General features: G+C 49.6%; 1 protein-coding gene across 1 annotated transcript; it reads left to right on the top strand.

Annotated features, from left to right (window-relative positions):
- Positions 1-69: 69 nt before the first annotated feature.
- On the top strand, positions 70-17834 carry Rgl3 (ral guanine nucleotide dissociation stimulator like 3). The gene is made up of 18 exons (XM_035443526.1): positions 70-967; positions 1541-1770; positions 1910-1963; positions 2099-2298; positions 7343-7482; positions 7567-7782; positions 8376-8479; positions 8568-8652; positions 11928-11984; positions 12093-12179; positions 12380-12412; positions 12501-12622; positions 13394-13489; positions 13584-13652; positions 13739-13835; positions 15012-15152; positions 15413-15527; positions 17358-17834. Exons 1-18 carry the CDS (start codon positions 851-853, stop codon positions 17474-17476), a joined length of 2082 nt encoding a protein of 693 aa, XP_035299417.1. The 5' UTR covers positions 70-850; the 3' UTR covers positions 17477-17834.
- Positions 17835-18441: the final 607 nt, after the last annotated feature.

Raw genomic sequence — 18441 nt, 5'->3', positions numbered from 1 at the left:
AGCCTGAGACGATATGGCTGCCATCACCTGTGATAGAAATCCAGTGTGCCTTCCTTCCCCTCCAAACATAGGGGGCACCCCTAAACCTGGGGCTGATAACCTCAAATGAACACAAAGAACTTCCCACCCGGGGACACAGACCTGTCGCTGTCCCCGCTACACCCATATCTGGGGTCAGGGAAGACTTAAGGGCTGGGTGACAGATTGATACACCTCTGGGAAGGTCCCGGACTTCTGGGTGCCGGGGTCGGCTGGGGACCTCGACAGTCGTGCCACCGCCTTGCCCAGCCCCTCCCCGCCCGGCGACTGGACGCACAGCCGCCCCGCCCCGCCCCACTGCCCACTCCCGCTGGCCCTTCCGCTTCTCTCAGCGGCGCCAGGGAGCAGGACGGGCATCGGGGCCATGGAGAGGACGGCGGGCAAAGAGCTCGCCCTGGTAAGAGGGAACTGGGGAATCCTCAGACCCCACGTCCCTGGTGTACCCTTAGATTCAGAAACTCCGATGTCCACCCTTCGCTTTCTAACCTTTCTGCAAAACGGATGAGTCCCGGAGTTCCCACTTGGGGGACTCAGAGTTCCTGACCCCGAGAAGCGGCTGGGCTGGTGTGTGGGGTGGGACGGGAGTCTGAGCGCATCTCGGGAGGAAGCGACAGAGAGAGTCTTTGTGGCACTGGACTATTGAGTGTCCCAAATGATACTCCATCCACTCAAGACCTGGGAGGAGGGTGTCGGTGGCACAGAGGGACCCACCTGGGATCCCACCCAAGTCTCGGGTACTCTACTCGGGAAAGTGGGCCAAGCGTAAAGGCCGGGGACCGAGGCGGGGGCACTGCCCTGAGCCCGCCTCCACATGCAGGCGCCGCTGCAAGACTGGGGCGAAGAGACCGAGGACGGCGCCGTGTACAGCGTGTCCCTGCGGCGCCAGCGTAGCCAGCGCTCGACCCTGGAGGGGCCTGGAGACGACCAGGTGAGGAAGAGGCTGCGGGTGAGCAGGTGAGGGCGGGGTCAGCTCAGCGGCCTGGGCGAGCGGAACAGAGGCAAGCGCTGGAGAGCCCAGGGTGAGCCTCCCAAGAGCAGCGGGGCCAGGAGGAAGGGCGGAGCTTAGAGGCGACCAGGTGAGTAGAAAGGGCCTGGGGGCGGCCAGGTGACTGGGTATAAATCCAGGAAATGGGGTGGGGCCAGGTGATGGCGCTTCCCCAAGAGTTAAAACTGACCGGCAGGGTGCAGGAAATCTGAAGAAAGAAGGAGTGGCCAGGTCGGGGGGTGGGGTGGGACCGAGGCTTGGCTGGTGAAGCGAGACTGCAAGGCTGACTGAAGCCTGGGGTGGCCGGGTGAGGCGGGAACAGAGGGCATTGCTTGGAGTAGTGGGGTGTCCTACGGTTGACGTGGGCATTTGATGATTGGACATCTATTTAGGGAGCCTCAGAGTTTCAGAAATGAACACGATCAGAAGCAAAAAGAGGAGCGGTTGGAAACGAGGTGCTTGGGACGCCCCCCGCCCCGTGTTATTTCATCCACCTTCCACCCCCAACCCCTGCAGGCTTGCATCCCGGCTGTCGACACTTTCCTCCAGTACCGCACCAGCAAGGTGCGGGCGCTGAGGGCAGCCCGACTGGAGCGGCTGGTGCATGAGTTGGTGTCCGGAGACCGTGAGCAGGATCCTGGCTTCGTGCCTGCCTTCCTGGCCACCCACCAGGCCTTTGTACCCACAGCCCAAGTTCTGGGCTTTCTGCTACCCCCGCCGCCGCCGCCGCCGCCGCCACCTCCTGGGTCAGTCATTCTCAGGAGACCCGCAGGTCCCCATCCCCAGGACCCCATCTGCCCCTCTCCCGGCCCGATTTAGAACCCCAGAGCACAGGTCTTAAAGCTCCACGCCTCGGTTCCCTTCTGATAGAGGCTTTCTTCCCAGGGCAGACAGCAAGAGGGCAGAGGGACAGGATCGGAGCTTCAGCAAGAACCTGAGGTTAGTCTTCACCCCTCACCCCCTACCCAAAGCAGCGTGGGGAAGGGACCTCAAGGTCAGGCCCTGACGGCTGCAAGGTTGGAAAGGTCTAGATCCTTGGACTCAGTTTTGAGCCACACACCCTTCTCTGTCCAGGGCTGTGGTTTCCGTACTCGGTTCGTGGCTTCGAGACCACCCGCAGGACTTCCGGGATCCCCCTGCCCATCAGAACCTGGGCAGTGTCCGAATCTTTCTGGGCTGGGCAGCCCCAGGAGGGTCAGAAGCCAGGGAAGCAGAGAAACTTCTAGAGGATTTCTTGGAGGAGGCAGAGGAGGAGCAGCGACTGCCTTGGGCAGGTAAGGGACATTTAGTGCTGGTAATATTCTGAGACTGCTGCCCCTCTCAAAATGACAGACCCTGAACACATTTTATTTGTTTATTTTAGTTTTGGAAATGAACTCAGACCTTTTTGCATACTAGCCAGACTCTGTACCACTGAATCACATACATCCCCAGCTCCTGGAAAAGCTTGCTTGCTTCCTTCCTTCCTTAATGTATGTGTGGTGTATGCATGTGTTCATGTGTGTGTGTGCACATGTACATATCTTCACATGAATTGAGGCCAGAGGACAATGCTAGGTGTTTACCTCTGTTGCTGTTAGAAACAAGGTCTCTTACTGAACCTGGAGCTCACCCATTTGGCTAAATTGACTTGCCTTTGAAGCCCAAGGTTCCTCCTGTCTCTGCCTCCTCAGAGCTGGGTTTGTGGGTGCTGGAGATCTGACCTCATCCTCTCACACTTGCACAGGCAAACATGTTACTCCCTGAGCCATTTCTCCAGCCCCATGGGCAAGACTTTTAAACTAAATAAGCCTTATTTTCTCTACTTGATCACAAGTCTTTATTAAAAGTATTGGCCTAATGTCCTCCTGCACCCCAAGATCCTCTGTTCTCTGGCTTGGGATGTCTCTCAGTGGCTGAGTGCTTGCCCAGCCAAAACAGCAGCCTGGGTTCAAGTCCCAGGCTAGCCATTTACTGATTGTGTGACCTTGGTTAGATCTCTTCACCTCTCTGAGACTCAGTTTCCTTATGTGCAAAATGGGAATGATAACAGTGATCACCTCATGGAATTTTCCATTTAGCACATGTTGAAACACTAGCTCTGGTCACATAATGGTGGACTAGGGTTTCCACTCTCCTGGGAAGGACATCCAACACACAGAAAATTGGTAAGCAGTAAGGGTTGGACAAGTGTCTTGGTATTTTGTTTAATTTGTACTTATTGTATGTGAGAGAGACACGTATCTGGGTTCTTGCATGCCATAGAGTGCATCACTTCTTTGGAGTCTGTTCTACCATTATATAGGTTCTGCGTTTTTAATGGCTGGGCTATCTCACTAACGATATTAATGTGTTGCTTTTATTTTTCAAGACAGGATGTCAGGTAGCATAGTCTAGCCTCAATAGATAGCCAAGGACAATCTTGAACTTCTGATCTTCCTGCCTTTATCTCCCCAGTGCTGGGATTACAAATATGTGCCACCATACCTGGTATTATTTGTGTTACTATTGCAGTCTTTTTGTTTTTTAATTAATTAATTTGTTTGTTTATAACTTTGTGTGTTTGAGTGCTTTTCCTGCATTAAGTGAACCATGTCCATGTAGTGGAAGTCAAGAACATCTGATGCCCTGGAAAGGAATTACAGACAATTGTGACTGTAATTTTGTTTTAGTTTTTCAGATAGGATCTTGTTATATACCCTGTGCAGCCACATCTCTAAGTAGCAGAGGATGGCCTTGAACAGATATGTGGTTTATGCAGAGGAAGGGATTGACTTCAGGACTTTCTCAGAACTCCACCCACTGAGATTCATGCCCCCAGTTTCTTCCTCAGACTGTTGGAATTGAGTGTGTGCACCACCAGCCTAGTAATAGTGTGCGTTTCCTTGCTTTGGTGTTTGTTTTTCAAAACAGGGTTTCTCTGTGCAGCCCTGGCTGTCCTAGAACTCACTCTGTAGACCAGGCTGTCTCTGCCTCCCTAGTGTATACCCCCGCCCCCGGATGTTTACTGTTTTTGTTTGCTTTGTTTTGTTTTTAATCTTTCTTTCTTTCTTTATTCATTTATTTATGGTGCCAGGGAATGGAACTTAGCCATATACAATTGAAGCAATTTTCCCACTTTTGAATTTTCCCAATTGAATTGAATTCCCAACTTTTTAGAGTCTACCAGGTGCCGTGGAGTGTATGCCAAAACACCATATTGACATCTTATTATGAGTAACACTACAGAAAAATTTGTGAGCTGAAAGCTAGCCTGTTCTACACAGTGAGCTCCAGGTCACTCGGGCTACATGGTGAGACCCTGTCTAGAAACAAAGTTGAGGATAGAGAAAAAAAATTACAAATCTCACTCAGGTCTTGTTGAAATGTCACTTCTGGGACTGGTGAGAGGGCTCAACAGATAAAGGGGCTTGCAGACAGTCCTGACAGCCTGAGTTTGATCTCTGAAACTCATGTAATGGAAGCAGGTTCCTGAAAATTGCATACACACAATAGATGAGTGTAGTTTTATTTATTTATGTGTTCATTTATTTATTTTCATTTTATTTATTTATTGGTGGTGGAGCACACTATGGCCTACATGCTAATAAGTCATCTCAGTGAATATAAATGAAATTTTGACTTTTGTTGTTTGGGGTATTTATTTATTTATTTATTTTGGGTTTTCGGGACAGGGTTTCTCTGTGGCTTTGGAGGCTGCCCTGGAACTAGCTCTTGTAGATCAGGCTGGTCTCGAACTCACAGAGATCCGCCTGCCTCTGCCTCCCGGAGTGCTGGGATTAAAGGTGTGTACCACCACCGCCCGGTGGGGTTTTTATTTTTTTATAATTCATTTATGCTTTTAAATTTCATTTTACACTCCAACCACAGTTCTCCTTACCACCCCTGGGAATATCTCACTGTGTAGCCCAGGCTGGTCTGGAATTTGGTATGTATGTAGCCCAAGCCGGTCTTGAACTCATAGAGAACCTCCTGCCTCTGCTTCCTGAGTGCTAGGATTAAAGGCACCAAACATGAAAGAAAGGAATGTCACTTCTCTTCAGGGTGATTCTCTGGCCCCGAGCCTCTGAGGCTGCCTTATTTTTCCGAACAATATTTGTGATTGATTCCTGGCTTCCTTCCCTATATCCTGTGTGTAGAAGAACAGAGGATCCTATTGGCTCTGTTCCCACAAGCAGGAACAATGGGGATTAGCTAACTGAATAATTGCACTCTGCTTATACAGAATCATCTTGATGTCCTGTTTGATCTCATCTGATTCTGTGTCCCTAATCTTTATCCTTTAATCCCTCAGCCCCCGAGCTGAAGTGGCCACCCTCGCTTCTGCAGAGTATAGCAGCTACTTGACTATGCCTATGTATTTTTCCCTGCTTGATTACCAAGAAGTTTCCTCTCCTACCTTCAAGTTTTAAATCTTTTACTACATTTGTTTTATTTATTCTGTGGTGGTGGAGTAAGGGGGGGGGGAGCCAGTTCTCTCCCTCGGCCATGTGGCTCATAGGGACGGAACTCAGGTTGTCAGGCTTTCGGGATGGTGTCTTCACCAGGTGAGCCACCTCTCTGAGCCCCTGATAAGAACTTTCTTTTGTGTGTGTGTGTGTGTGTGTGTGTGTGTGTGGCTAGGATTGACCTAGGGCCTCACACTTGTCTTCTGCCATTGAACCACAACAAGAATTGGGATTTGGGGCTTGGTTTTCTGGGGTTTGTCTTTTTTTTTTTTTTTTTTTTTTTTTTTTGAGATAGGGCAGAGATGTATGTCTGAACCCACTATGGAGTTTCTGCTGACCTCAGATTCCTAATCTTGCTCTCCTGGGAAACAGGTATTCACCACCACATTTAGATAGAACCAGAGGCTGTATTTTCATTTTTTTAATATTTTTTAAAGTTTATTTTTAATTATACACATGTGGGGGATGATGAACACAAGAGCAAGTGCCTGTGAAAACCAGAAGTTTTGGATCCCTCGGAGCTGGAGTAACAAGCAGTTGTGAGATGTCTGATGTAGGGGCTTGGAACGAAGCTCCAGTCTTCTGGAGTAATAGTATATGCTCTTAAACACTGAGCCATCTCTCCAGCCCTCTGTTTTCATTTTATTTCATTTTGACATTTATTAAATTATTTTTGTTTATGGAGCATATCATGTCACAGTGTGTGTGTGTGTGTGTGTGTGTGTGTGTGTGTGTGTGTGTAGATCTGAAGACAACTTGCACGAGTTGCTTCTCTCTTTCCATTATGTGACATCAGATTCAGGTCTTCACCTTTGGCAGCAATCTCTTTTATCCACCAAGCCATCTCACTAACACCATACAGCTACCACCCCACCTTGAGACAGGTCTCACTCTGTAGCCCAAGCTAGCCCGAAGCTATGCAGCTGAGGCTGGCTTCAAACTCATGGCAATCCTCCTGCCAAATGCCCTCCCCACCAATGTCATCAATCAGAGGCAAGGAAAGAGAGATATTACAGAATAAAGAAAACTTAAGAACACAGTCAGGTGTGGTGGCATGATCTTGTGATCCCAGCTTGAGGTAGAAGGATGGCCAGCCTAGGTGGTGTAGAAAGCCACCTCAAAGCAAAACAACACCAACAACAAAACCACTCAGAGCGGGCTATTGAGATGGCTCCACAGAAAAGCCCTTACTGCCACACTTGGCCACTTGAGTTAGAGTCTTGGAACCTTCAGGGTAGAAGGAGAGAACCAACTCACATTGTCCTCTGACCCCCATACATGGCACTGCAGATCCATAAACACATAAAATTAAGTACATGAATAAATGTAAACACAAACAAAATACTCAGGGTGTTCACAGGTGAGGAAGGTCACACAGACAGTCTAGACTCCTGTGGGGTTCATGAGTCAGGCTTGCTGAGCAAGTGCCACACAGCCACATGATCCAGCCCAAATTTGAAACTTTGTGTGTGTGTATGTGTGTGTGTATGTGTGTGCGTGTGTTTCTTTGTTTTGTTTTGAGACAATGCCTCACTATGTAGTCCCGGAGAGCCTAGAACTCCAAGAATTCCACTTGGCCTCTGCCTCCCAACTGCTGGGATCAAAGGCTGGCCACAACAGGCCTGATCAAATTTGAGACATCTTTCTTTCTTCCACACCCTCTCTCTCTCCATTTACTTTTATTTTGTGTGTAATATGTATATGGGATTTTGGCCTGTGTATGTGCCAGTGCCTTATCATGTGTGTGCATGATGGCCACAGGGGCACCCTGTAGATCCAGTAGGCCCCCGGAGACTGGAGACCCAGACAGCTGTGGGTGCTATGAGCTCTTTACTATAGAGTAATCCTCTCAGCCCATAGGTGAGTTTTAAACATCCTGTCTATTCCCCAGGCCCTCCCAGGGTGGCCCAGTCCCCCAGATCAGAGTTTGTAGAGGACTTCGAGGAAGAGGAAGGCCACAGTTCAGAAGGCCCAGAGCTCCTGGATTTCAGTGTGGATGAGGTGGCAGAGCAGCTGACCCTTATGGACGTGGTGGGGACCCCAGCCATTGGCAAGGTGGGAGGGTAGGGGGGGTGTACGATGAGCACCCATCACACCCTCCTCTCCTCTACGTAGGAGCTCTTCTTGCGCGTGCGGATCTGCGAGTGTCTGGGTTCTATGTGGTCTCAGCGTGACAAGCCGGGAGCTGCAGGCATTTCCCCTACAGTTCGTGCCACAGTGGCCCAGTTCAATGCGGTTACCAGCTGTGTGCTGGGCTCAGTGCTCGCAGCACCGGGTCTGGCAGCCTCGCAGAGGGCACAGCGCATCGAAAAGTGGATCCGCATTGCCCAGGTGTGCGGTGGGGATGGGGCTCGGGTGGGGTTCGGCAGCCGGCCTAGGTGAGATGGGGAGAGTAGCTCGGGATTGTGGGCAATCAGCTTGGTGAGGCTGAGGATTGGAGACTGGAAATGGATGTGATAAATGTACAGAACTGAGTGGGGGACCGGAGAAGAGGGAAAGGATTATGGGGTGCATGGAGGAGCGGAGGAAAGATCCTGTGTCAAGAGGAGAGGCTGTGGGCAGTGTAGGAACTGAGGAACTGGAGAGGAGTAAGTAGAGATGAATGGGAGAGCCCGGCTCCAGGGGGGCTTGAGAACTGAAGGAGGGAGCAAGAAAGAGGCTTCTTGGAGAAAAGGGAGCATGTCGGTTTATATGCTTAGTCACTTGACAGGAGTCTGACCTAGTATCAGAACCCAACCTCAAGCCTGGTGTAGGGACACATGTCTGTAACCCCAGCATTGGGGAGGTGGAGGCAGAAAGATCAGCCTCTGCTCTGTAACCAGACCTTGGCTTTAAAAACACACCAAGACATGGTTATCATGAGCTATTGCCTGGGAGACAGACGGGGAGTGTGGCCGTTGACTAGAGGCAAACCCTTCTTCCAGCGCTGCAGGGAGCTTCGCAATTTCTCTTCTTTGCGAGCTATCCTGTCTGCCCTGCAGTCTAACCCCATCTACAGGCTCAAGCGCAGCTGGGGAGCCGTGAGCCGGTGAGTTAGATGCCCTATGCAGTCAACCCCATCGTGGCTCTGACTGTGCCCTTTGCAGACCCTAAACATGCCTTTCTCACCCCCACAGGGAACCACTGTCCACTTTCAGGAAACTGTCACAGATTTTTTCTGATGAGAATAATCACCTCAGCTGTCGAGTAATCCTTTCCCAGGTATTGGGTACCCCAAATTCAAGAAATTGTCGTGGTTCATGCTTGTAACCCCAACACTTGGAAGGCTGAGGCAGGAGGAACACTGAGTTAGAGGTCATCCTGGTCTACACAGCAAGTTGCAGGCTAGCCAGGGCTACATAACAAGACCAGCCTGAACTGTGTGAGATTCTGTCTCAAAATATCCAAAGAGTATGGAGACGGGGAGGTGGCCCATTCTGCAAAGTGTTTTCTGCACAGGCGTGAGCCTCCAAGCTCCGAAGCCAGAAGCCTCATAGAAGCTGGATGGGAGACCTCTGTAATCCCAGCACTGAGGGAGGCAGAGACTGATGGACAGGAGCACTAGACAAAAGCATCGAGCTCCAGGTTAAGAGAGGGACCCTAGCTCAAAAAATACAAAGGAGACTAATATAGGAAATACTTGATATTCAGGGGTTTTTATTTTACTTTATGTGTATGAGTGTTAGTCTCTATGTATTTGTGTATACTGTGTACATGCATGGTGCCTACAGAGATCAAAAGAGGGCATCAGATTCCCTAGACCTGGAATCATGACTGTGGTTGCTGGGAACTGAACTCAGGACCTATAGAAGAGCAGCCAGCGCTCTTAACTTCTGAGCTATCTCTGCAGTTCCAGGATACTTGGTGTTGACCTGGCCACACACACACACACACACACACACAAAAAAAAAAAAAAAAAAAGGGGGGGGGGGCTAGAAATTAGGCTTAGCCACATACATGAAGCCCATGTAAGTCAGGCATGGAGGTGCAGTCTCTCATCCCAGCACTTGTGAGGTGGAGGACATGTTGTTCAAGGACATCTTTGGCTACAAGGCTGTCCTGAACTCCAACAGACCTTGTCTCAAAACAAAACAAAAAAGAAATAAAATTTTAAAAATCAGAGCCTAGTGGCACACACTTTAATCCCAGCACTTGGGAGATTCAGGCAGATAGAACTCTGTTCTATTTGGAAGTTCCAGGACAGGCAGGGCTAAGGGGACTTGGAGCCAATCTCAGGGAAGCATTTATTCTCAAAACATCCTCTCCTTTGTTGATCTTGTGCAAAGCTGGTCCAATGCTTCCTTCCCCAGCCTGCTTTCCCTTTCACTCATATCCAACATCAGCAAAATGCAAGATCAGAGGAAAGCGTTATCTAAGGCCAAGGGAGGCAGCCAAGTCATAGCCACGGGGGGTGAGGGGGGTGGCGGGGGAGGAACCATGTGTAGGCATTTACCTTGATAGACAGGGTTTTCAAATGTGGGCTAATACATCTGACTTATTGATGCAGGAGTAAGGTTCTGATTAGAATTGGGCGTTTGTCCTCAGTGTGAATTCTGTGTTGATGAACATGCAGCCTGATTCCTGGGCCTAGAATACTCTATACCTCCCCCAAGATAGGTCTGTGCCATGCCCACTCACCTCCTTCAGGTCTCTTCCAAATATCTCCACCTTCAAGGGGCCCCTCCCCCATCATCTGCACACTCCCCTTACCCACCTGATGGCCCTTGTTTCTGCCTTATTCATTATGAGATGTCTTGGCTGGCCCATCTTTCTTTCACTAGTAGCCAGACATTTTATCTCATTCGGTCACCCCTGGCTAGTTATTACCCAAAACAGCACATGACAACACAGTGGATATCAATAAATACCGTGCAGAGCTAGAGCTGGGTTCAGTTGGTAGAGGCTTGCATAACATGGTGAAACCCTGGGTTCCATCTCCAGCACTGTATAAAACAGGTGAAGCTGTACACACCTGTCATCCCAGCACTCAGGAGGTAGAGGCAGGAAGAACAGGAGTTCAAAGTCACTCTATGCTACAGAGAGACTTTGAGGCCAGACTGAGCTACATAGGACCCTGTCTCAAAAAAAAAAAATGAAATGAAAGAAAAGAAGAGAAGAAAAAGAAAAAATAGCTTATTAACAACAGGTAAGCAAGGCAGGTAGCTCACAGCTATAAGCGTAGAATTCAGGAATAAGACAGGAGGATCACGAGTTTGCAACCAGCCTGGTCTCTATGGTGAGACCTTATCTCAAAACAAACACCAGGGGAACCAGAAGGATGCTCGAGACCACTTGGCACTGTTTGAGAGGACCCGAGTTTGATTCTAGTGTTCACTCAAAATGCTCACTACCGCCTATGACTAATCTCCAGAGAATCTGATGCCCTCTTCTGGCCTCCTGAGGCACTGCATACACACCTATATTCATGCACACAAAACAAGCAAACAAAACCAAAAAACCTTCTCAGTGAAGGTGTATCTCACAGGAAGAGGCCTCAAGGGACAAAAAGAAAACCTACTGGCTGGGCAGTGGTGGTGCACGCCTTTAATCCCAACACTCGGGAGGCAGAGGCAGGTGGATCTTTGTGAGTTTGAGACCATCCTGGTCTACAAGAGCTAGTTCCAGGACAGCCTCCAAAGCCACAGAGAAACCCTGTCTCGAGAAAAAAAAAACCTACTGTGTTCCAGGCATTGCTTCTGACTCACCGAGAACCAGCAAACCTACTGTGTGCCAGGCATTGTCCTGACCCACCAAGAACCAGATATATCCTGTTCCTGTCAGGCCCTCCAGCCCAAATGGGAACAGAACAGACCTTCTTGCTGTCTAAACTGTACTGTCTGAACAATGCACAGAGCAAGCTCAGGGTCTTTCCAGAGGTTCCCCAGTCAGTCTGTTCTAAGTAGACTGGAGACAAATAGTTTCTTCCCATCCACTCTGGGGACCTACCCCCTGCTCCAGTACTTCCCTGATTTGCAGCCTTTCATTGTCCCCAGGGTGACTCCACACCCTGTTTGTCATGAACAATTCATTTATGATGTTCTTTTGTTTTAAGACAGAGTCTCTTATAGGATAAGGATGCCTTAGAATGCCTGATCTTCCTGCCTCTTTCTGAAGTGCTGGGATGACAGGAACACACTGCCACAGCCAGTTTATGAACTACTTAGAGAGGAACCCAGCACTTCGGCTAAACTACAGCCCCAGGCCCGACTTGTGATTTTAAAAATGAACATTCCATTACACTTATTTCTGTGTGTATGTGTGTGGGAGGGTGCTCACACCACAAAGTCAGACTGGTTCTGTCCAGGTGGGTCCTGGAGTTCCCACTCAATTTGTCAGACTTGGTGGAAGGTCTCATTCCTTACTGAGCCATCTCACCAGCCCCCCCCCCAGCTTGTAGTTTTTGAAGGCAACATGAGTATAGGTGTGGGTCTCAAAGTTGTCTCTGTGAAAAGTGTCAAAGTAGGCCTCATATTCTTCAGTCTTTCCTTTCTTCTCAGGAGGAGACCACCGAGGGACCCCATGATGATGACTGCCTTCCCGGAAGTCTGCCATCAGTAAGTGATGTGGCTCAGGATGGGGACGCCAATGGCAAGGGGACTCTTGGAGTCAGTGGGCATGGAGTCAGTGATGCCAATGAGTAACTGAGGCTTTGGGGGTTGCAGAAACTGCCCCCAGGTCCTGTCCCCTACCTTGGCACCTTCCTCACAGACTTGGTTATGCTGGACACAGCCTTACCGGATATGCTGAAGGTTTGACCCCTTACCCTTGACTCCTGACCCCTGCTCTATTATCCCCAACACATGGGTCCTCCAGGTATCCACCTTTGATCCTTCCTTGTACCCATCCCCCCACAAACACACCATGGTGGCTCCCATCATCCTAGTTCTTGAGCTTGACTTTTAACCCTTGACCCTGGATGCTGTAGCTCAGGCCAGCTTTGCCTCCTCAGGGAAATCTCATCAACTTTGAGAAGAGGAGGAAGGTGAGTAGGTGGAGTAGGTGGGTACTTGGGTGGGATGCCCAAGGGTGGGAGGGAGGGTGGGGCAGGTTCTCAGAAGACACCTCCCCAGGAGTGGGAGATCCTGGCCCGAATCCAGCAGCTACAACATCGATGCCAGCTCTACAGCTTGAGTCCCCGGCCACCAATCTTGGCTGCCCTCCGAGCCCAGCGCCAGCTCAGTGAGGAACAGAGGTGACAACTCAACCAAGTCCAGATCACACACAGATCCTTCCCTTCCCTTCCCAGATCCCATCCTAAGGACAGCCCCACCCTCTTATCTGAAGGCCACCACCACCTACCTCCAACCCAGAATTTGGCCCCATCTTATACTCTGATTTCTACCCTTCATGTCCATTTAGTCATTCAACTTGAATGGCCCACCTGTTTTCCCTGTGGACTTCTGATCCCGTCATCCACATCCGTGGCCCTGATCATTAGCTCCTAATTGGTGCTAGCTTTAATGTTCATTTGACTGCCTTCCTCAATTAGCCCTATTGCTTCCTTTACTCTATCCAATCCATGACCTTAACTGTTGGTCCCCTGAGTTATCTGGCCCTGGACTTTAAAGTTGGCCCAGTTTGACTCTTTAATTCACACTGCAGTTTCTGTTTTGTTTTGCATTTGCAGTGCTAGTGCCTCACACATGTTAAGTCTGTGCTGTACCCCCCAGCCATGGCCCCAGCACCTCAATGGGGAATTCTAGGCAAGCACTCTATGTTTGAGCTATGCCCCTAGCTAATTTCACCCTGTAAGTGCTGTGTACCCCACTAGCCAAACAGTTCACCCCATCTGTAATGCACCCGATATCCCAGTGATTTCCATTTCTATCCTGACCTGGACACGAAACTCTAACCCTTCCTCTCTTCCAACCCATACTGATTCACAACTCATGCCAACTCTTTCCTCTTCATCCCTCATTCTGCTTCCTGTCCCCGTCACCTCTCGCACGATGAACCTCTCCAGCTACCGAGTCTCCCGTGTCATTGAGCCACCAGCTGCCTCCTGTCCCAGCTCCCCACGTATCCGGCGTCGAATCAGCCTCACAAAGCGTCTCAGTGCGTGAGTGTTGGGATGTGTGTGTGGGAGGGAGTCGTGTGGGTAGAGACTGGGGGATCCACTCCCAGAGCTGAGCCAACCCTTGTCCTCACCCTAGGAAGCTGTCCCGGGAGAAGAACTCATCCCCTGGTGGGAGTCCCGGGGATCCATCTTCACCAACCTCCAGGTGAGTATCCAGGGCAAAAGGGGCTAGAGACATCAGGACCAAAAGTCCAGCTGGCCACCCCACCTTGAATTCTGTGTTTTTGCCAGTGTATCTCCAGGGTCTCCCCCATCCAGTCCTAGAAACCGAGAACCTCCTCCTGGCAGTCCTCCAGCCTCCCCAGGGCCCCAGAGTCCCACCAACAAGGTACTATGATAATCTGTGGTTGTGTTGAAGACTGGGGCACCCAGGGTTCAGTGTGTGTGTGTGTGTGTGTGTGTGTGTGTGTGTGTTGCACATGTATATAGTACTGCAGGTATGTATCTCAGAGACTGGCTGGTCTCTGCTGTTTTGTCTGAGAGACTGTACACCTTCATGGCTGTATGAGCCATTGCCTACCATCTGGCTTCTCCTCAGTCTAACTTGGATTTCCACCCATCTGTAGGGCATGCCAGGTGTGATACCCACTACTGTTTTTCCTAATAAGCAGTACTCCACCCAAGTGTGGCAGTGCAGGCCTGTAATCCCAGCACTTGGATGATTGAGGAAGAGGACCAGAAGCTCAAAGCCATTCTTGTCTACATAATGACCCTGGGCCTCATGACATCATGTCTCAAAAACAACAATGACAACAACAAGTCAAACAAGCAAACAAAAAGTACTGGGATTGAACCTAGAACCTTACAAGTACTCTACCACTGAGTCGTCCCCCAGTCCCTCACTGAGGGATTCTAGGCAGGAGCTCTACCAATGAGCCACGCCCCAGCTCCTCACTGGGGGATTCTATATTATACTCCCAACACTTATATTACTTTTATTTTTATTACTTTTTATCTTAAGACAGGGCTTACTAGGTTGCCCAGGCTAGCCCTGAACTTGTGATCCTCCTACCTCAGTCTCTCCGGTAGATGAGATAACAGTTCTGTTCACCAGCTCCAGCTGTCATGCACTTCTTCAAGGATATAGAAGTCCCCAAAAGTATGCGTATATGACAGGGAAATGGCCCAGACATCCACAGGACTATGCATGAGTTGTTCACTGATGGGATATTGGGGGTTTCCAACTGTGAGCACACCTGTGTATGCACTGTCTACTCAGGAGCCTGTTGTGAACTTGGCTTTGTGTGTATATGGGTCATGTGTCCATTTGTTTCTGTAACAGGGAACTAGAGTCTGTGCGTGATGGGATGACATATGCTTGGTATTGTGAGTGTACCCTCACTGTGTGGTTCCATCTCTCATGTGTGAGAAAAAGGGGTGTGAGGACTCGGGGTGAGTGCATATGTATTCATTGTCTGATTGAATATATTGGGGAAGGAGCCTTGTGGTCTTCATCACACAGATGAGCAAGGCTGCAACCTCCACTACCCCACACTGCCTACAGCTGTCTCTGAACATGGATCCCCCCATGACCTTGACCCTGAGCAGCTCTCGAATCCCCCTCCTTGGGCAGCAGACCTCAGAGGCCCGTGTCATCCGAGTCAGCATCGACAATAACCATGGGAACTTGTATCGGAGCATCTTGGTGAGGGGCTGGGAGGGGACAGCCTTGACTTTGGATCTGAGATCCTGTCTCCTTACCACCTAACCCTCTTCTTCTAAAAGTTTTAATTACATTTATGTAGTGTGTGTGTGTGTGTGTGTGTGTGTGTGTGTGTGTGTGTGTGTGTGTAGGTCAGATGACAACTTGCAGGAATTGGTTCTCTCCTCCCACCAGGTTGTCACTTGGAGTAATCTTTACCTGGTGAACCATCACACTGGACCTTTCTGTCCTTTTTTTTCTAGCTCACTTGTCAGGACAAAGCCCCCAGTGTGGTGCAGAGAGCCCTGGAGAAGCACAATGTGCCTCAGCCCTGGGCCCGTGACTACCAGCTCTTCCAGGTCCTGCCTGGGGACAGAGGTAAGCAGGGACAGCTTGCAGGCAGAGCTGGGCTTGGTACCAGTGGGGTGAGCAGCAGTCACTGCTATGACAAAAGCCCTGACAAAGTAGCTGAAGAGAGGAAGGCTTTATTTTGGCTCATAGTTCCAGAGCTAGAGTCCATTGTGGCAGGGAGAGCATGGAGAAGCTTGAGGCTGCTCTTCACACTCCCCTGCAGCTAGGAAATGGGGGTGGGGCTGGGGGGTACAGGGGATGGGTGCTGATGCTCATCTTTCTTTCTCCTTTAAAAACCTTTTTAATTTTTATTTATCTTCATTTTTGAGTAGGGCTGTATAGTAGTGGCCCACACCTTTAATCCCAGCACTTGGGAGGCAGAAGCAGGCAGATAGCTGAGTTTGAAGTCAGAGTGAGTGGTCTACAGAGTGAGTTCCAGCACAGTCAGGGCTGTTACACAGAGAAACCCTGTCTCAGAAAACAAACAAAACCCCCCTCATTTTTGGGTAGGGAACATACGTCCCATAGTACATATGTGGAGGTCAGAAAGCAACTTGAGGGAGTTCATTCTCTCCTTCTCATGTGGGCTCTAGAGATTCGTTCCGGTTGTCAGGCTACAGAGTAAACCCAAGGCTAGTCTGAACAGTTGAGTGAGACTTGTCTTAAAGAGAAAGAGCTGGAGGCAGTTGCATGGGCTGTGATCCTAACTGCTCAAGAGGCTAACAAGAAGGTCCAAGTTCAAAGTCTCCCTGGAACCAGGTATGGTGGCTCACACCTGTATTCCTGGCATCTTGGAGAGTGAGGGGGAAGGATTGTTCTGAGTCAGAGGCCATCCTACGCTGCAGAACAAGGTCTAGATCAGCATGGACAACTTACTGAGACCCTGTTTCTAAAGAAAATAGAGGTCTGGAATGTGGCTCAGCTGCTAGAGAGCTCAGCTAACACCCTTGGAATTCTGGACTTGGTTCCAGCATAAACCAGGCATGTTGGTGACACCTGTAACTCCAGCACTCGGGAGGTAGAGGCAGGAGAATCAGGAGCTCAACGTCATCCTCACCCACATAGAGTAGGAAGCCTGCCTAAGCTATATCAGACCCTGCCACAAAAACAATAACAACCAAAGTCACAGGAAAAAAGCTGGCTGGGGATGTAGTTCAGTGATGACTGCTTACCTTACATAGTCAAGGCCTGTACTTTGGAGAAACGGCTGAGGATGTAATTTACTTGCCTAGTATGTGTAAGGCTGGGTGTAAAGCCCAGTGCCGACGTGCATGTGAGACAGGTATATTATGCATGTAAATATTCACACATATATAATACTATTAGTTATTTTTCTGTTGTTGTAATAACCACCATGACAAAGGCAACATATAGAAGGAAGTTTATTTGGGCTCATGGTTCCAGAGGGTGAGAGTCCACGACTGGATGTTGAGAGCTGAAGCCGATGGTTCACATCTTGAATGGTGAACACAAAGCAGAGAGTCTGAACTTGAAATGGCTCATGTCTTTACACTCTCAAAGCCCACCCCCAGTGATATACTTCTTCCAACAAAGCCACATTCCTCAAGACTCTCAAAACAATGACACCAATCTGGGGCTCTTCAAGACTCTAAGGGACACCCCAGTTTCATCCACTGCCACCCACACGCACAAAGAGCTGTTCAAGTGTTGAGTGTGAAAGCCCTTAGCTTAACAGGCTGGAGTGGAAGAGTGGTGAAAGTCGTCTGAGTTCATTGTCACAGCAGACTGAGCTTTCCTGGGTAGTGGTTTGGGAGAGGCTGGGTGTGGGAGAAGCCATTTGAATGATAGAGCTCCCAGACTTTCAGGCCACCCATCCTGGTCCCCATTTCCATGCAGAGCTCCTGATTCCGGACAGTGCCAATGTCTTCTATGCAATGAGCCCAGCTGCCCCTGGTGACTTCTTGCTGCGTCGAAAAGAGGGGACACGGCATAGAACTTCAGCCTCCCCAACCTGAGGCAGTGCTCACCTCACTCTGGGGCACAGGCACCATGGACAGTTTGGAACCTGGCTTCTACCACCATCAATGTAGGGGGCTCATTTCCTGAAGACCCTCCATCCCCCAATGGAAGCCATTTTGCTCTATATCCTGGGACCTCCCCAGCATTAGCCCATAGGACCCCATCTCTCTGACTCCCTGGGCACTTAACTATTATCCCCAAAACATGGATGTGTGAGAAGAGTATAAAACACAAAAATCAAGAGCCTTCAGAGCTGGGAGCTTAGCTCAGCCGCAGAGCACTTGGCCAGCATGCCAACCCTGGATGGCTTTCAGCACTCCCCCAAATAAAAGTCCTAAGGAGTTTTGGACTATAGGATGTAGTTCAGTTGGACCCTGATGTGTGGCAGGCAGGGCTCTGAGACCCAGCGCTGAGTATAGCCAGCATATTGGCACATGCCCATAACCCCAGTGCTTGGGAGGTGCAGGCAGGAGGATCAGGAGTTTGTCATCCTTGGTTACATAGTGAGTTGAAGGCAAACCTAGGCTACATCATGAAACCTCGTTAAAAACAAAACAACAACAACAAAAAACTAAGAAAAGGTTGAAAAAGTCCTAACCAGAGTTCAGGGGTTTCTCCCCCTTAGCTTCAGAAGGTGCTGTCTGCTTTTCTGTCACATGCGTGAATAAATAAATGGGAAGAGGGAAGAAGTTAGTCAGCTCCTGCAAATTCAGGCAGTGAAACACAGCATGGCAGTGTGTGCCTATCACCCTAACCCTGGAGGTGGAGGCAGGAGGATCATGAGTTCAAGGTCATTTTCAGCTGTAGTGTGAGTTCCAGACCTGCCTGGGACATCACTCCTTGTTTTGAATAAGTGAAGAGAGGCCGAGTAGATGGACTGGACTTGGAGCTAACCTCAAAATAGTATCAAGGACAGCAGCAGCACACTGACTTCTGGGTTTCTTCTGTGAACTAGACCTCA

The sequence above is a fragment of the Cricetulus griseus genome, chromosome 4 (genome assembly GCF_003668045.3).
Source record: "Cricetulus griseus strain 17A/GY chromosome 4, alternate assembly CriGri-PICRH-1.0, whole genome shotgun sequence".
NCBI classification, from domain to species: domain Eukaryota; kingdom Metazoa; phylum Chordata; class Mammalia; order Rodentia; family Cricetidae; genus Cricetulus; species Cricetulus griseus.
The sequence above is the reverse complement of the archived record's forward strand: the minus strand, read 5'-3'. Positions and strand labels throughout refer to the sequence as shown.